Genomic DNA, 17,953 nt, shown 5'->3' on the forward strand with positions numbered 1-17,953 from the left:
GTACTAAAAAAGATTGCGTTTTGTACAGTCGTTCACAGTTGTATTCTCGTCAAAACAGTCATTCGTCATTCGTATAGGATTTGCCAAACTGTAGAACAACTACTGCAAGTGTATATATATGCTATGTTCTGTATTTTGAAAATATGCCTCCAATGTATACTGTATAGTGATATACAGTCACATCAACATACATACAACTGACACTTCTGTCAGCAGTCAACGTGAATTGGCTTTTAATTCAAACATGGAAGTACAAAATTGATCAAAGCAAGATTTCAAATATATTCAAGATGCTTCACTTTGTGAAATATTACAATTTGAGTGTTAGTAAGGAATTGCAAAACAGCAGCAATAAAAAAAATCGTCCAAAGCAATACTCAGAGGAGTTCTGCACAAATGGTCAGGTATAAAAAGTAGAGTGAAAAAGCATGTTAAATAACTTAGGGTACTGCAGAACTTGACATCCCTTGTGTCAAAGTGATGCAAAATATTTACATGACAAATTTGTAGCACAAATGTTAAACCCCAACACACACACACACACAAACAACAAAGTATTTCGTTTTAATCACAGCTAATAGAGTAAGTGCTGATTCTCTTAAGCCAACATTTTAAAATACGCTACTAGTACGGTCGTTTCTTAAGGTGCAATTCATCCTTTTGGAAATAGTGTTCCATATTTATCAAAACATATTGAAGGCATTGAAGTTTCCTCATTACCATATGCATGTACTTATTCTTTGATACATCTTTAATTTGAAAGCGCTTTCGCAACAGCTTTCATTGATTAAGGGAATGCATAGAATATAATTTCAGGGTACTTTGTCAGCAGCAACTTTAAAATGATCTTTTTTTTGCCCTTTTCTATTCCATTTTGGAATTATAGTTATGCGAGAGAATAAATCAATTCTAGGATTCACATTAAGTGCTTTTGTGCTGCAATGCTTGACATAAATAACATAGAATACAACATTCATATTGTATTCAATACACTGTACATAGTCAAATAGAGTGCAATTGCAGGCAGATTTTGTAAGGATTCAATTGTAAGTTTGAGTTAGTTTCAAACCAGACTGTAAATTGTGGAATTAAAATACGTTCATGACACTTTGTTTCGAGGCACCCTTTAGCAACACACCAAAAATGCAAATACCTTGAGACATGGCACAAGTTATGTGCTTTCTTAGTGCATATCTATGTGGATGACTAAATCCTATAATCGAGTGCGATAGAATAGAATTCCCCTTTTTGTATGCGAAGCGTTGAATACGACAAATACTTGGGGATTATACTTCGTTGTGTTTTGACTCTGCAACATGTACAAACAGTTACTTTTGGGTCGATTGTAGTTTGAAGGGCAAACAACTTTTAAAGAGATGCAGTCAAATACATTGTATTGAGGCATTGAACTTGAACTCAGACTGGCACATTGTTGTGTCGATATTGCACGCATTAGCATCTGCACTTGAAGACACCGACTTGTCCTGTGTAACTGGGCAACTGCTGTAGGAGCTGCGAGATATTTCATATTCGTCCGTTTCTTTTTTGACATGTACACGTGACAGTTTGTCTTCAGTTGAGCGGACTCTTTGAGCGTCAGGAGCATCCCGCTTCCTCGTTCTACTCGTGGAAAAGGTGCGCGGCATCACAATTGGGAAGCTTTCAGGTAAATTCATCTTTTTCTTGGGTGGGTCTATTCCGGTGTAGTCTGAATCTGACCAGATGAGTTTCCGCTTCTAGAATAATGGAAAAAAAAAAGGGACAAATGTCAGTGTTGTTGATATAAAGACGGACGACACTGGACTGTTTTTTCCATCCGAAAAAACTGTAATTTAGTGATGACTGAAATGCTGTTAAAATAGCAATTATAGCACAACATAAAGTTTGGTCCTCACCTTAACTGGCATGCTGAGCTGATTTTGGCACCAGTGAGTTATTTGTTTGGGGGGGAAGCTTTGGGCTAATGTGACCGTGGGATGAAGCGCCACCTGAGGGAACCATAGTTTGAGCATTCCCTCGATCTGCAACAAGTTGTGGAGATATCGCTCCCTTCAAAGAAAAATCGGTCAGAAGAAAAACACATTAGATGTCGAGCTACGCTTGATAACATCATCCCAATTCTATGAAGCTTACCCCATTTCAGGCCGCTGCAGAATTCCCAGAATTCTTTGTAGTCTATCCATGGCGACGCTTTGCTGGAAATTGGTTAAACCTGCCACAGGAAAAGAGAGGCACGTCAAGACAAGGAAACTCAATCCGTGATGATAATGACAATCTGAATCAACGACAACATTAAATTGGATGTTAAAAATATTATTATTATTATATTTGGTCAATTCATAGATTTCATTCGTCCACTCTATGGAAAATGTGTTGCTCCTTTCTTGGCCACATGAGAGCAGTATTATACTAAACTGCAGTCATATACCAGGAAGATGTTAGCATCAAGAAATTCAGGCCTATTTGTAGTGCGTCTCTGGTGAGTGCATTTGTTATAGCTCAACTGCATACCTTTATTAAACCTGCCAGTTTTAAGGCCGTGAAGAAGCTCCATCAGAGGACAGATGAAGTTGTGTAAATCTATACACTAGAAGAGACAAAAATATTGGTCATTAGACAACAGCAATCCCATCCAAAAGGTGCATTTAGCGAGTACTAACTTTCTGTGTGAAGGCGCGGTCTCCTGCTGAAGGTGATGCTGAATCACCAGCTGGGGCACCAGGAGAAAGGTGGTACTTTGTCCTCCCGCTAACATGTACAGTGTGGTGGGCCCTCTTGGACCCTGGGCACATCTGATCCAAACGAACTCGGAAACATCCCTCGTAGCCCGATAAGACCTTACAAGTCACCAAGTCCTCCTCTTCTGACAAAATTTCGGCTTCATCTTCAGTTAGCTCGCTTTCATTCAGAAAGTCGTTGAAGGTGGATGGATGCAGGTCACAAGCTGGCCATTGAGAAGAAGCACTCAATGGATTCATACCTGCAGAGTGACAAAAGGTGAGGTAGAAAAGATTGATTACATTGTTTAGGCACCACAGAAAATAATAGTACATAACTGTACAAAATAGTGTAAAACTGGTTGCATGTTGTCTCTCTTTTTTTTTTTTTTTATAACGAGCATCATTGACGTTTTAAACGTCTACTCATTTGCTGCGTGCACATTGGTCATAATGTCAATGATAAGATTAGAGCGCAACATGAAACAAGATTGAAATATTCAGTTCTGTTCAAGTATTTTTCGCTTATGTAATTCAAAACAAGCTACAGCGGGTACAGCTGCAGGTGGCAGAGTAGGCAGGATTACTAAACGCTAGGACATTTCTTTGCAAGAGCCAATCGGTATAAATAACCCGACCCGCCCCGCCCCCTCAACAACAACAAAAAAAGAAAAGAAAAAGCGAAGAAACAAAAACAATAAGAACATGCATGACATTAAACATTTAAAAAACGAGATGACGATTTGATTCTGCAAGTCGTCAAAATTATGTGACTGCTAGGGAAATAAATGGATTTATTATTCTTTTTTTAAAAATCCTAATTAAAATCTATTGACTTTGGTGGTATCTATAGCGACATAAATGTACAGTACAACATTTAGTCAACGTATCTGCTTGCAATTACGGCTGATTTCGTGAACTAAATCTTCAAATAATATGACGCTTCTATACACGTGCAGCAAACTTTCAGTGTCACGTTCCATGAGTCATGGTACGGCGCAACGGATTTTTTTTTATTTTTAGAAACTATTTTAGTAGGCATAACATTATTATAGACATATTCATAAAAAGAATGTCAGACAACATTGCCAACAACAATATATGCACATTGATTTGTTTCGCAAAATGTACAAACAAATCGACATCCAGCTTAAATTCTAAAAGGCGTGATTTCTGTCAAATCGCACAGGCACACGTATATATTTCGCAATGAAAGCATGATGACAATTGCATGCGTTTGTCAAGTTTGCTTTCAGAAATGATGATTTGGAAGTCTTACCTTGTAACAGCAGCTGTCGTTTAGTGAAAATGTGGATCAAAGCAAAGCTTGTTGAAAACACCAAAGCTTCTATGACAACAAAATAGATGCAAATTGTCGCAGCGGAATGACACACAGTACAGTACTGCACTGCACTGCAAAGTCTTGTTAATAATCGTGCTTGCGTCTTGGGCAAGAACTCCAAGTACAACTCGAGCGACAGGGAATACACGTGCAGCGTGACTACACTACTCCGATTGGTTGGGGAAATTCTTCGCTCTTATTTCATTGGTTGGAAGGCGTGACCAATCAGCAAGCTTCCTAGAGCTGATTGGCTGATCCCCACGCAGCTGCACGTGTTGCGAGTGTGGACTTGTCACGTAGCACCCATCACGAGGCACTAACCTGTGTCTGTTGACTTGCAACGCTGTTGGCGAGCGGTGCGAACGATGTACAAATACTTCGTTACTGTACGTATTGAAGTAGAATTTCAGGTATCTCTACTTTACTTGACTAGTTATCTGGCTACAGTTTACTGGTTAACGCTATATGATCGTATCAATCTATCAAAGCTGAGCTAAACAGTTTCAAGCAGTATTCAAACATTTTAGACCTTTTTTCCAAGACACTAAATGAAACCACCAGTGTGAGGTTTTATGAGAAACTTTTACTGCAACCAATGTTTCACTGACACAACAGATTGAACAGCATTCACAAAATATGGCAGAATCGTTTTCGCAAGAACAGGAATTCTTCACACAAAATTTAGTGCCATGATGAAGTGGGTGGGACTACACATTTCTTCATGAGAAAATATATCCCATTATTTCCATCTCTCTATTTAATGACACAAATATTGGGCTGAGTTTCCTTTTTCCACCTTGCAGACTTTATTTACAACCATTGGACAGCCTCTTCTCAGTCACTATTTCATTATGAACCAAGCCAGGGATCTGTTCTGTTTGTCCTGGATACGAAGGCGATTTTCCGGGCCATTTCGGTGTCGTAGATACGTTTACATTTCTCATAGTTCTTCCGCTGACGCTCTCGGCAGGGCTTCTCGTAGTAGCGCCTGCGCTTCACCGTCTCAATGATCCCATCCTGGTTCAGGACCCTGAAATATAGAATTTTTCTTTGTCAGAAGTATACAATCAAAAAGTGACCGTAAGTGCAATTTTTGTGGTTGCAAAATGATTGGCATTTACAAAGTTGGGAAAAATATATACAATTATCATAAACTTGAGGAACTTGTATAGCTACGCCGTTAATGGTGACATGAATACCATTAACTTTGGGCGCTTCGTCAAGTTCAATATGTCGACTTTCATTTGTTTACAAGAGAGTTGACACATTGAATATGTCAGACAAGCTGACGTATCGATGGGCTGGGTCTAGTTCTATTTTGCGCAGGCGCAGTACCATGACATTGAGCAGAGGGGTACTGTTGCTCGAGACCAACAAATAAACCTCTAATTCTTGCTCGTTAGGAAGGTTTACCATATGACAGTATGAAAATGTTTACCTGTTGAGATGTTTGTATGCTGCATCAACGTTGCCATCTTGAACCATCACTGTCCGGGCAATGAAGCGAAGGTGTCTCGCCATGACGATGTCGATGGCAACAAAAATGGTAGCCGTGCAGAAACAGTCGTTTCTGGTTAAATGTTCCGCGTGACTTTTCCTCCCACTTTTGCGCCCTCTGCTGGTTTTTGTCGGGTGGTGTCAATGGTACAAGCAGTCAGAACTCCGCACTCATCTTTGAATAGTAATTTAAGGTCTTTCATTCGTATTTGTTTCATTATTATATTTATCATGATTTATTTGTGCTTATTATTTTAATATACATTATTATTTGCACGTTTGCCCGAAGCAACATCACTTTTCTTTTGCTTTGGCATAAATGAACGCTCCCCGTCTGGCAGATGTTTTCTTCCATCTGGTATTCAAATGTCTCACCTAGCTGATGCAGGGTGAAGCTGCAAAGTCTCGCTTGCTCTTCTTATTGGCTGGAGCTTCTTCACGTCCAGGCGAGCTATTAGCCAATAGAAAAGAGACGCAAATGCAAGAAAGAGGAGTGGACATATCCGACCTGGCTCACAGCGTCACACGCGCAGAGTTCGTGCAGAAAGAAAGAAACAAACCATCTACACAGATCGGCAAGATGGAGAAGAAAATCCCGGACTTTTCTGGAAAATGGAAAATGAAGTCTTCGGAATATTTTGAGGAGCTCTTGAAAGCGCTGGGTGAGTAGACATTTTACAGACAATTCAAAGACTTTCTAGATCAAGTCGTGTTGCAGATTTGACTTGATTAAATGCAAATTTATTAGTCTATTTAATGGTATCTATCCAGCCATCCATCCAATCTAACAAACAGGGAGGGCATAATTGTATCACTTGTTTTTAGACAATGAGCGTTTCACAGTCGTTCTCCATAAACAACATTTCAAGTTAAAGTTAAAGTCCCAATGATGGTCACACACACACACATCTGGGTGTGGTGAAATTTGTCCTCTGCATTGAACGTGTGATTTGGATCCATCCCCTGGGGGAGAGGGGAGCAGTGAGCAGCAGCTCGGCGCTCGGGAATCATTTGGTGATTTCTTGAGAAAGCAACATTTGTTGTGCATTGCTTCATGAGCAAACGGAGTTCAATTCATTTGATCTCAATTTTACATTCACCTGCATGAAAACATTCAAGTGCATGTGCATTCTTACTAAATGAAAGGCCAAGACTGCTTGAATTGCACGAGGGGTCAAGAGGGGGCCAACTAGTGGCATCCATGAAAAATCAAAAGGCAAACAAACAGTGGTGGAATGTTGGATTCATCTGAAGCAGGGTACTCCTCATGCGGATGTAATTAGAGTCAGCGTAAACGGAACTGAGGCTCAACATGGGCCCCTGCAGCCAGTCAGCAGCTGTGAGACAGACTCCCCTGCACGGCCCGGGGCCCCCGACCCAAATCTAATGCGGCATGTGAGTTCCCTTAATGGAATGAGCAGGACGGCGCACTGAAAGTAAACAAATTGCAAGTATTCATCCATTGCAAAGGAAGGGAGAGGATATGAACTTGGATGTAGTATAATTTGTGATTCAATAGTGGTCACTTGGGTGTGTGAAGCTCATCAAAGTAAGTCATTCAATGTTCATGAGAGCCACTTCGTTTTGGTTTTACAACCCTGTCAAAGCTGCAGCTCGTAAATGCGACATCCTACTTCATTATCAGATGCTTCTCAATGTGACTTGTCCTGAGCTTGTCTCTGTTTTTTTGGATTGTGTTAGCATTATGCTAGCTGAAGCCAAAGTTATGCCATTTCAGGCACCATTCTATTTTATGATCTGAACGTTCCTTTGTGCACAGGTGTGAATATGTTTGTGAGGAAAATTGCTGTGGCGGCAGCCTCAAGTCCTGCTGTGGAAATCAGCCAACAAGGAGAGAGTCTATCCATCAAAACATCCACCAGCATCCGCACTACCCACGTCTCTTTCACCGTGGGTCAATCGTTTCACGAGACCACAGTGGATGGACGCCCCTGCACGGTATTTTTTGTTCAGTATCAGAGCACAGATTCTTACCGTAGTGGGAAATGGCCAATACTTGCGCAGAGGGGGAAAAAAAACAAAAAACATATGGAAATCATTGTAGTGGATGTGTGACATTGCCGGGGATCTGGTCTTCATTTAATCCTGGCTGGTGAAAGGACTAGCCTCTGACTGACTGAATTGTTCCGCCTCAAAACTTTTGTGTTTTTATGAAGAGTTTTCCTACATGGGAATCAGAGAGCAAAATCAGCTGTGAACAGACTTTACAGAAAGGCGAGGGACCCAAGACAGCCTGGACTCGAGAGCTGACTAATGACGGAGAGCTGATACTGGTAAGCCATTTTAGTGATCGTGCTGATTGTTCCGCCCGGAGCTGCTGCATAGCTTCTCTGTGAACCCCTTTTTTTTTCTTCTTCTTTTTTCTTTCTAGACGATGACTGCAGGGGATGTTGTCTGCACCAGAGTTTATGAAAGGGAATAAGGAAATTGCCAGGCAATTTTATACGGTTCATATCTACTCACCTTGCCCCCACAATTTTGGTGAGCTTAAGCTCCACCTGCAGAAATGATTTCCTATTTTACTTCATGTTTTATCCAATGATGTAATCAATCAGAAATTTGCTTCTGATTCCAAATGATTAGAATTGCAAACTGAGGATGGACAATTATTTCCTGGATTGGCTATGGAGACGTTTAACAATCACTTCATTGTTATGATATATGACTGTGATTGTTGATGTATCGAAAATGACACTTATTTTCCAAATCATTGTCAATGTTTGTTGTTTAATATTTGAAGTGCGGGCGGAAACCTCCATGGCCTTCAGTTCCACAATCAAAAAGTCAACACCATGCATGCCTCGCCTGCATGTGAATAATGGACCGTCAGACTTCTAAAAAAGCGTGCCGACCCTGTGACGTTCTTTCCGGTTTATGCACCCGATGCTCCGATGAATGCTTCGTACTCGATGACCTCGAAGTGAATTTTCCACTCCTCAGCTTCTCTCATGAAGGTTTTGAACAGCCTCACTGAAGCGCAATCATTGTGTGAGGAAAAAGCCACAGCACTCTCGGGTGGATGGAAAGTTCTCCGCTGTTTGCTCAATAAAAACGATAGAAAAAATTGGCAGGCACATATTGAATGTGCCTAGATGACGCCTCTTGAATAAAGGCTGTTATCCTCAGAAGAGAATTTGAAACCATTTTCCACACACAACAGTGTGCCAGTTCATTCCCCAAGCAGTGACGTAATGGGGCACCATCAGCTTTGGAATGCTGCGGTTTCAATGCCTGGACTTTTCTTTCAGGGCCATCTGAAACAATCGTGGATCAGAGTTGCAGGAGTCGACTGACAAACATAAGTGAAATGAAGGCGATAAGCAAGACCAAGGCGACAAAGCGAGGTCCCACCCATTCCAGGCTTCATAAACTCAATGGCTGCTTTGAACACTAATTGGACGGAAGTCGTTGGACACCATGTCATTAGGCGCTACAGGAAATGAAACATGCCAGACAATTTCAAGGTGTCTGTGTGTGTGTGTGTCTGTCCATTCATCCAGAAGAATATTTGTGAGGTTGAACGAGAGCTTGCTCAGTTGGCGTAGAAATAAAACGCTGGTTTTGCTATACCGGAAGGAATGTTGGCTGTATCACCCTCCACTAGTCACAACTTAGTGAGCCATGGCAAGCTATCGAAGTTGACCTTTAACCCTCTTGAGGCTTAAGTTTTCAAAACATCGCTCATTGTTGGCAGTCAACTAGTCATAGATTCTGTGGGGTTCCCCCCCCCCTCCCCCTTGTTTTGCCAAAGATTGAAAAGCTATGTGTTATTGGGTATATTTTCTGGCATGGAAAATGAGTATTTGGACGATGATCCAAGCGTGCAATCCGCTATATTGGATCTGTTGTCCTTGGTGACTGACCTAAATATACAAGGGTGGGTCGGTCTTCTCTCCAAATTGTTTGCACATTGCTTGGAAAGGCCTTGGAAGATGAAGAATCAAAGTAAAAAAAAAGTCAAAGTCTGCTTTATTGTCAATTTCTTCACACAATGTTGCAAAGTAAAGCATTCAAGTAGGCCAAGATGCAACGGATGGACTATATATGTGCCTGAATGTCATGACTGCCCTCAAGCATGAGCCCCCATGTGACTTGAGGGGAATGGCGCATGGATTACAATGACTGCGCAATAACCCCTGGTTGAATTAAAGACGTTGCAGTTTACCCAACGCCTGCAAATTTTGCAAACCATGACAAAAGCTGGAGTAGAAATTCTGCACGTTTGCCATTGTGATGGTGATTTTCTTCCACAAAGCTGTTGTCATGAAAATATTAGAAACAAGTCAACGTTACACCATTTCATGTTGTTATTGTTAATGCCTCAGAGTACCTCATTGATGCAGATTTAATATTCAGGTGAATGTGTACAGCTAATTTAAGATCCGTTTTCTTTCTTTGTCTGTCTGTCTGTCTGTCTGTCTCCCTCTCTCTGCTGTCTGTCTGTCTGTTTATCTGTCCCTGTCTCACTCTCTCTGTTTCTCGAGATTCACCAGGGTGATTAAAGGCACAAGAGTGACATCTACCGTATGTTATGTATATGGTGAAATAAAGATGGAACAACAAAGGTGATTTCAAATAGGTGATTTTGTTTGTTTATCGTATTAGGCTGTATCTATTATTGCTTTTCGCAGGCTGGCCGAATAACGATTATTTGCAAATAACAGGTGTGTTATTGAGTTGATCGTGTTTCTTGCAAAGTGTATTGGAATAATCATAATCATCATCATAATCATAACTCTCCCTCTGGATTGTTTTATCAACGGCGGGTAGGTCGAGACTTTATTGACATTATTTCTACTATTTAAAATGTGATACAACAAAAATAATTAAAGAATTACGGGAGGGCGAACAAAATCGTAATATACGCATAAAAAGCTTGAGTCTTTAATCAGCATAAAATGTCCACAAATGAACGGTTTACAGAAAATGTTTGAAAAATGAATAGATGGATGGATGGATGGGTGGAGACGCATCCGGTTGTCCGGGTTTTTTTTTGTTGTTTTTTTGCGCCGCAGTGATCACATGACTGTGACTTTGGCTTATGACTTCCTGCTTTGTGTTTTGCTCTACGGTAGGGAAGACAAACGGATCCTTTGGGCCGGCCAAAAAGAGAATATCCACGAAAAGCATCAGTGAGTGCGTGTGTTTGGCCATTAGTTCCAAATGCTGCGATGCCAATGAAATGCTAGCTAGCCAGCCGCATGGCCTCTCTTCTTTTTCCCTTTCGAAGGAGCTAAGTGACGTTGCCATTAGCAGCAAGTGGTGCTGACACTTGCCCCTTTTTTGCCATTATGTCGAAATACACTAGCTTTCCTGAGCCAATGGACGATCACAACCCTTTCCAGGTGAGTGATATGCGACATTGAACAAACTTGGCACAAATATGGGTGGCGAGAAATAGTTGGCGTGTTGTCCCTCATCATGTGACACCATGTGGTTTCTTTTCCTGACTCCGTGTGTCCTCCTCAAGCTTTGGCCAGCAAGAAACACCCAAAGATAACACAGATTGGGTTAGTGTTGTTGCCATTGAGATGATTTTTGTTGTTGTTGTTGTTGTCAGGACCCAGCAGTGACCCAACACAGCAGCAACACTGGCTATGCCACTTTGGACCTGTACAACCCATTTGAGGGCACGCCTGAGGTATGTGACTTATTCTTGATTACAAAGTGATTAAAGGCGACAATCAATATTTATTCTGCTTGGTTTCATCTCCATCGATCCGTCCATTTTCGGAAGCGCTTTATCCTCACCAGGGTGGGTCGTGGTCATGCTTGAGCCCAATGCCCGCCCATGTTGGGACTTTTATTGTGAAGCACCTTTTTAGTTTGACTCTTGTATTTCAGGCTCCACTTCCGTACGAAGCCACCTCTCCCTCTGCTCCATCTGCGCCCGCACAGAGCCCACCTAGCCGGACGACGCCCACCGAGCCTCGTAACTATGGCTCGTATAACACCCACGACTCCCAGGTAGAATTGACGGATGGACTTGTAAGAAAGCATCGAGCGTTGATGATATATGTCTTTCATCTGTCAGACTGCCGTAAATGCTACCACCACAGAGCTGATGAAGAAGCAAGAGGAGCTGGAGAGGAAAGCCCAGGAGCTGGAGAGGCGAGAGCGGGAGCTGCAGTCTCACACTTTGGGCCCTGGAGCCAGTCAGTTTGCCAGGACCTTTCAATCGAGCCTTTCATGCATGTCCCAAGGATTGGGGAAATGACTGTGGCTTCCTTCCATCTTTGTGCTGTGCTTCAGCTCGTCAGAATAACTGGCCTCCCCTGCCTTCGTTCTGTCCCGTCGGCCCCTGCTTCTACCAGGACATCAACGTGGAGATCAGCCAGCGCTTCCAGCGAACCGTCACCAGCATGTATTACTTTTGGTTGTGTGAGTTTGTCATCATTTTGCCGCCGCTCGTCACAAAAATGGCATGATCAAAAATGGGAAGGACCGACGCGTTGCCATATAACGAACTAACCGAGCAACATTCTCTGTCGTCGTCTGCGTGCAGTCAGCACGGGAACTCTGCTCTTTAACCTGATCTCCTCGCTGGCCATGTTCTGCATCGATACTTCAGTCGGCGTCGGTCTGGGTCTTGCCATCCTCTGGGCGCTTCTCTTCACTCCGTGCTCCTTCGTCTGCTGGTATCGGCCCGCTTACAAAGCCTTCAGGTATTTCGCTCCATCTTAGGCCAAGATGGATGTCTCTTTCACAATTCCTTTGTCATTCTTAAAGCATTCTTTTCCGTGTTCCCTCTAGGAGTGACAGCTCGTTCAACTTCTTTATTTTCTTTTTTGTTTTCTTTGCCCAAGTCGTTGTTTACGTCATCATGACCATTGGCATCCCCGGATGGGGCTTCAGGTAATGACTCGGAGCAGTAGGGGGAGTGAGCGGCTGTCCTTCAATGAAAAAGAAAAGTCCATCATATTCCAAGTGTTGTCGTTGTGCCTTTCAGTGGATGGATTGTGAGCTTGACTGCTCTCAAGAAAAGCGTCGCCGTCGGTGCCATCACCATGATGAACGCCATCCTGTTTACCGCTCAGGCCGCCATTGGAGTGGTCATGCTGAAGAAGGTAATCATTGGAAAATGCTCAGCTCTGTAAATGCATCAAATGGTGGATTGGACTTTTCATCCAATCAAAGTGTCATCGGAATAGAATAGAATAGATCTTTATTGTCATTGTCACACATGTACAACAATAAGAACTAAACAAAGAGGTCACGCCGAAGAAAGTGCGGCCAATAACAGATGGTCTTTCCCCGCTCAGGTTCACGGTCTTTACAGGCAGACCGATGCCAGTTTCCAAAAGGCCCAGGCGGAATTTGCCACTGGAGTCATGTCCAATCAGACCGTCCGCCAAGCTGCTGCCAGCGCCGCTAGCAACGCCGCTCAAGGGGCCTTCGCCGCACCCCGTTGATCACGAGGGACGTTCAGGGTGGGTACCGTGGAGAAAAGGAATGATCATGTTCATTTTCCCATTGTGGTGATTAGATTTCAATGGCTGGTGAACCGGACGGAGTCCCTGTAATTACCCCAAGCAAGTGCACGAGACGATGGCCTGATGTAATCATGTATGTAATAAATAGGCCTTGGTGTCTATGAACAAGTCAACATTTATTCATACATGCCGTTGTATTAGTCAGCTGTCTGAAAGTTCGAAGCGTTTAAGGACAAGACTGCCAAATCTATCCTTTATCACCCGTGAGACATGCTGTTTTTTGAGCTCATGCTAAAATGGTTCCATTGAAACATCTCAATCCTAATGAAACTAACAATGATGCTTATGTATGTTGTAGCCAAAACACTCACACACTGTAAGAAATTGTGTTTGATGTCACACCGTTTGGTTGTTTGGTGCATCTTATGACTCGTCATTGTTTTCATACAAATGTACTGACAAATGTCATTGAAGGACATTTGTGAGAAATAATGCGTTCAATCAAGAGGTATGCTTTGGATACATTTTTGACCCACTTTTTGGTTTCACTGTCCTTTATTATTTATGAACCGATATAGAAGTGCAAAAGAATAGAAATGATAACAAAAATACTTGTTTTCTGCTCTTGTATGCCAATATGTTGTGTAATGATTGTCATTTCTTTTGTAACAAGAATGTTAACAATTGTTTGATACAACAATGACATGCATGGCAAGTGTCTTTGGCGTCGTCACCAGTCGCACTTGACAGCGCACCGCGTCAACACCACGACAACTTATAAAATGAGCACTTGATTTGTTTGGAACTATTTCGACGCGTCCATCCTAGTGACTGACTACACATGCATGACGTGACGTGGCTCGTCGCACGTTGCGTTGGTTCTTTGCTATTCTAAGGACACGCCTGCACGCACACGCGCACGTTCGGCCGGGCGCTTCTGCGGACGGCAACATGGCGGAGGCCGCCGCGGCAACAATTCAGCACCGGTTCTTCTGTCACTGCTGTAAGCGTGAAACGCAACCCCTTCTCCCGGTAAGTCATTTGGAGTTGCCAAGACCACACGACGTGCGTTTATTCAGACACACTTGAATTGGCATCGCACTTTTAAGGGGTGGGTGGTCGGGCGGGCGATCAGAAAATAAATGAAACGCGTAAATGTAGCACTCCCTAGATGTTGAATTTAAGCGTACATGTCGCTATGTTCTTACATCCACAAGCGTAAACATAAAAGTCTGACTTGGGTGCTTCACATGCGTGTCCATATTTAGAAGGCTGTTCTGGTGTCCAGTTGTCTCGCCTTGCATGTGTGTGTGAGGGGGGGGCTGCACGGTGTTTTTCTATGTGGCGCCAACATGCGATTTTACGCACAAACAAGCAGACTTAAAAAGTGACACAATTGTTGCAAAGAATCTCACAACAGACGCTCGCTCACTTCCTATTTACGGATCATGACGTGCAGATCAGCTACAAGAGCTGCTTTTAAAAATAGAATGCTCAAATCAACGAATTGTTTCTTTCAATCAATTGAAGTACAGCATTGAGTGAGCTTAATTGCTGCCTTCTTGTACATTCTTGCAACGAACAATCTAATTCCTTTCGAAATTGCATTTGAATGCTGAGATGTTATTGCTGCGTTAATGCGAGGAATGAGGAGTATAATGAGGGTTATTCGCATATCCAGCAACCCCCTGACACCTTGCAAAGATCTCCCTCGGGAGCTGTGAACGGCAGATGGATGACATCAGCGCCTTTTAATCGGGTGCAAGAACAATATTCCGGTATTGCCATGACATCATTGCTGCATCATCGCTTCCTCAATGATCCGGCCGGGGCTTTGATAACCCCGCACAAAAGATTGTTTTTGACAAACAAGTAGTCACTCAGGTAATGCACCTAAAATAATTTGTTTGATATAAAAGAACCAGTGAAGTAAGTAGTTCACTTGTTGATGGCAAGCACGATGCGGTTTGTTCTTTTCCTTTCTTCTGTCACTGATGCTGTGCCAAGACAATCAAATAGTAGGTAAACCAGCATTTTGTGCATCATGTCCAAGTTATTGTCGCTCCCGGTGATGTCCACCGGAGGGCAGTAAAACTCCTCTTTGACCCGTCGTCTAATTCTTCGTTTTGTTTAGTGTGGACACTGTCCACTGGACAGTACATATGAAACGTCTTTGCACCTCTGTACTGATATCTTGCTGGGAGTATCAAAAAGAACTACATTTGTGGAGAAAAATAGAAGATGAGGTTTATACACCTAGCACATGAAATGTTTGATACAGCTCTCAAGGTTGTGTTCTCCACTAGCCAATGAAGTATGCTCTTTTCTTTTCAAGGATTTTGTCTGCCCCGGGTGCAAGTCTGACTTTATTGAGGAGGTGGAACATGACTCCAGGTATAGGAGAGTTTTGGGATTGGGTTCCTGTTGAAAATGTGCCCACGACTGAAGCTGCTTTTTGTTCAGACTCTTGGAGAGCAGCGCACCAGAGAGCAGCCAAGAGTCCAACTCGTTGTTCTCCGAAGTAATTCTTTGACAATGAACATTTGGAAATATGACTGGAAAAATGCCTCACAGTTTGCGTCTCTCCAAGCTATGGCAGCTGTTGTTTATGGAGCGCTCGGCTCTGCTGTCGCACCCGCCGTCATCAGCGCAGGATGACGGCGAGACGTTGCTTAGCGCTCAAAGTCATCTTCCTTTCGTGACACCGGCCAACGCTGAGGTCAGAGAGCTACAGTTTCTGTCCCAGCCTGGGGAGGAGAGGTCACCGCGACCTGAGCAAAGACCTCAAGTGGAAGGGTGCGTGTCTCGTGATCACAATCAATCGTTTGGACTGGAGTATGAGAAGAAATGTCTGAAATTGATAGCGCCCGCCCCATATAGCACTGATTGCATATTTGACGTGACCAAAATATTGGTGTAACCATTTTCCCCCCACTGTTTTGGCCCACTCAAGGATTGTGCAACACTTCTTGGCCGACCTGTTTACAACCAATGGAAACCCCAGCGCTGCGCCAGCTGCATTGTAATCCGCTATTCAATCCTTTTCTGATTTCATCTCTGAAGACGGGCGATCAAATGTTCTCTTTACGTTCTGTTTGGCTCTCAGATCGAGCATGCTGCAACTGTACTCAAACCCGGCAGATTACGCGTGGGGTCAGGGAGGCCTGGATACAGTCATTACAGAGGTCAGATCATAGCGACGTTTCTTCTCTCTTTGGATTTACAATGCACTTTTTAAGTTACATGTAATGATGTGTTTGAACGCTACACAAAAGGTCACAGAAAAGAATGTAACAGGATTGACCATCAAACAAACGGTTCTTGTGGGAGGCACCAAAATGGGAGCCCTGGTTCAGTGCAAATACAGCGAAATTGCAAACCTACTTGCTGTTTTCATCTCAGTTGTTAGGACAGTTGGAGAACACGGGTCCCCCCCCTGCCGAAAAGAACACGATCTCATCCTTGCCGACGGTGTGCATTTCTCAAGAGCAAACAGGTGGGAATCCTATTATGGCATTGCTATTTACTCAGACCCCAAAAAATGCTAGATGTTTCATCGACTTTTTTACTCTTCCTTTTCCTTGGCCTTCCCAGTTTCCCTGACTGACATTTGTATGTTTTCAAACATTTCTAGATTTGAAAAACACGATGACTGTTATTTCCAAATCTCGCGCTTCCTTTGTGTTGCTCTTTCAAAGACCGCAGACTGGAGTGTACAATTTGCAGGGAGGAGTATTCATCGGGGGAATGTGTCCGCAAGCTACCGTGCCTCCATTACTTCCACAGTGACTGTATAGTGCCTTGGCTGGAACTGGTAAGGAAGGCTGTTGACTGCCTTTGGGTCACTGGCTCTTAAAGGCACAAGGAAAAAAAAAAACCCACTAATATACTTACTGTCACTTTCACTCATCGAATAACACTCATATAACAAGGAAAAAAGTGCAGGCAAAAAAGGAAGCTGTATTGTGCTGATTGTTTTCCTTCCTCCAGCACGATACGTGTCCAGTGTGCCGAAAAAGCCTGGACGGTGTCGACAACAGCCTCCTCCTGCACGCATCCCAATCTCCAGAGGGTCGCGCCATTAAGACAGAGCAACACGCCAGGCGGCCCATCTGAATTATGGCCATGATCATCATTTGCAGCTTGAACTGTCGCAACATTTGCACATTTTAGAATAGAATAGATCTTTATTGTCATTGTCACCCATGTACAACGAAATTTAAAAAGTGCCAACCGATCAGTGCATAAAATAAAAAAGAAATCGCCGCGGATCCCTGCTTTTTCATCCCCGCACTAAATCGCTCAGCAGAGCAGTAAGCTGACAAGACCACAAGGCTGCCACATTGTATGCTGCTTTCCTCAATGGCTGATTCAGATGTGCGGAACTTGTCACCACCAAGCTGCCAGCTGACCGGGAAATAATACTTTTCAATGAAGACCGTTAGGAAGACAGTGACCTAATTTCTCCACTTGAGTCGGCATCACACTCCTTGGTTATTAAAGTTCATCACTGTGATCCTCATCTGTCTGTAGTATGTTTCCCCCTCTTGTCACAAGAGCGTCACCGTACATTTATTGATGGTTTATGCTTGGTGATTCAATCATTTGCGGGTGTTAAAAAGTAAAGGGTGCCAATCATGATGGAGGATACTGCACTTGATTTACCAATAAGATGAAGGAAGACTTCATTTGTCATATTTTGAATTCAATGATATGATCTCGTGCAATAGTTCAAGTCATTGTCAAATGAAGACTTCCAAAGAGAATAACATATGGAACTGAGACTAGATCTGATGCAATGGAGAACCTGAAACTAGATCTTGTTTTGCCCAAACGGCATAGTGTAGTTGGAATGATGAATTATTCAAATAGACGCCTATTTGGTTGACAAGCATTTCGTTTGACAGCTGGCACGTGAGTTGGGGGGGGAAGCTGCAGCATGG

General features: G+C 43.0%; 5 protein-coding genes across 7 annotated transcripts; 3 read left to right on the forward strand and 2 right to left on the reverse strand.

Moving 5' to 3' along the window:
• Positions 1 to 216: 216 nt before the first annotated feature.
• Positions 217 to 4,189, reverse strand: ciarta (circadian associated repressor of transcription a). Its single transcript, XM_037264761.1, has 6 exons — positions 3,997 to 4,189; positions 2,661 to 2,980; positions 2,512 to 2,587; positions 2,134 to 2,212; positions 1,896 to 2,049; positions 217 to 1,736 (listed from the first exon to the last, which is right to left on the reverse strand). Exons 2-6 carry the CDS (start codon positions 2,976 to 2,978, stop codon positions 1,383 to 1,385), a joined length of 981 nt encoding a protein of 326 aa, XP_037120656.1. The 5' UTR covers positions 2,979 to 2,980; positions 3,997 to 4,189; the 3' UTR covers positions 217 to 1,382.
• A 433-nt stretch (positions 4,190 to 4,622) lies between these two features.
• On the reverse strand, positions 4,623 to 5,643 carry mrps21 (mitochondrial ribosomal protein S21). The gene is made up of 2 exons (XM_037264495.1): positions 5,498 to 5,643; positions 4,623 to 5,089 (listed from the first exon to the last, which is right to left on the reverse strand). The coding sequence occupies exons 1-2, from the start codon at positions 5,578 to 5,580 to the stop codon at positions 4,909 to 4,911; spliced, it is 264 nt and encodes an 87-aa protein (XP_037120390.1). The 5' UTR covers positions 5,581 to 5,643; the 3' UTR covers positions 4,623 to 4,908.
• A 100-nt stretch (positions 5,644 to 5,743) lies between these two features.
• Positions 5,744 to 8,297, forward strand: crabp2b (cellular retinoic acid binding protein 2, b). 2 transcript variants are annotated; one of them, XM_037264494.1, is made up of 4 exons: positions 5,744 to 6,218; positions 7,337 to 7,515; positions 7,734 to 7,850; positions 7,949 to 8,297. In XM_037264494.1, the coding sequence occupies exons 1-4, from the start codon at positions 5,939 to 5,941 to the stop codon at positions 7,997 to 7,999; spliced, it is 627 nt and encodes a 208-aa protein (XP_037120389.1). In that variant the 5' UTR covers positions 5,744 to 5,938; the 3' UTR covers positions 8,000 to 8,297. The 2 variants fall into 2 exon arrangements, with proteins under 2 accessions (XP_037120389.1, XP_037120388.1); XM_037264493.1 differs by lacking the exon at positions 7,949 to 8,297 and having other exon boundaries at positions 7,734 to 7,936.
• A 2,280-nt stretch (positions 8,298 to 10,577) lies between these two features.
• Positions 10,578 to 13,409, forward strand: scamp3 (secretory carrier membrane protein 3). Of its 2 annotated transcripts, none has more exons than XM_037264496.1 (10): positions 10,578 to 10,709; positions 10,886 to 10,922; positions 11,138 to 11,218; positions 11,422 to 11,544; positions 11,612 to 11,732; positions 11,830 to 11,958; positions 12,083 to 12,242; positions 12,331 to 12,432; positions 12,527 to 12,644; positions 12,840 to 13,409. In XM_037264496.1, the coding sequence occupies exons 1-10, from the start codon at positions 10,600 to 10,602 to the stop codon at positions 12,987 to 12,989; spliced, it is 1,131 nt and encodes a 376-aa protein (XP_037120391.1). In that variant the 5' UTR covers positions 10,578 to 10,599; the 3' UTR covers positions 12,990 to 13,409. The 2 variants fall into 2 exon arrangements, with proteins under 2 accessions (XP_037120391.1, XP_037120392.1); XM_037264497.1 differs by having other exon boundaries at positions 10,590 to 10,709; positions 10,808 to 10,922.
• A 481-nt stretch (positions 13,410 to 13,890) lies between these two features.
• On the forward strand, positions 13,891 to 17,532 carry si:ch211-81a5.1 (E3 ubiquitin-protein ligase RNF115). The gene is made up of 10 exons (XM_037264394.1): positions 13,891 to 14,042; positions 15,346 to 15,404; positions 15,474 to 15,531; positions 15,601 to 15,806; positions 15,964 to 16,032; positions 16,117 to 16,195; positions 16,413 to 16,506; positions 16,709 to 16,824; positions 17,001 to 17,183; positions 17,273 to 17,532. Exons 1-9 carry the CDS (start codon positions 13,962 to 13,964, stop codon positions 17,124 to 17,126), a joined length of 888 nt encoding a protein of 295 aa, XP_037120289.1. The 5' UTR covers positions 13,891 to 13,961; the 3' UTR covers positions 17,127 to 17,183; positions 17,273 to 17,532.
• The last annotated feature ends 421 nt before the right edge of the window (positions 17,533 to 17,953 follow it).

The sequence above is a fragment of the Syngnathus acus genome, chromosome 11, assembly GCF_901709675.1.
Source record: "Syngnathus acus chromosome 11, fSynAcu1.2, whole genome shotgun sequence".
Classification (NCBI taxonomy): Eukaryota; Metazoa; Chordata; class Actinopteri; order Syngnathiformes; family Syngnathidae; genus Syngnathus; species Syngnathus acus.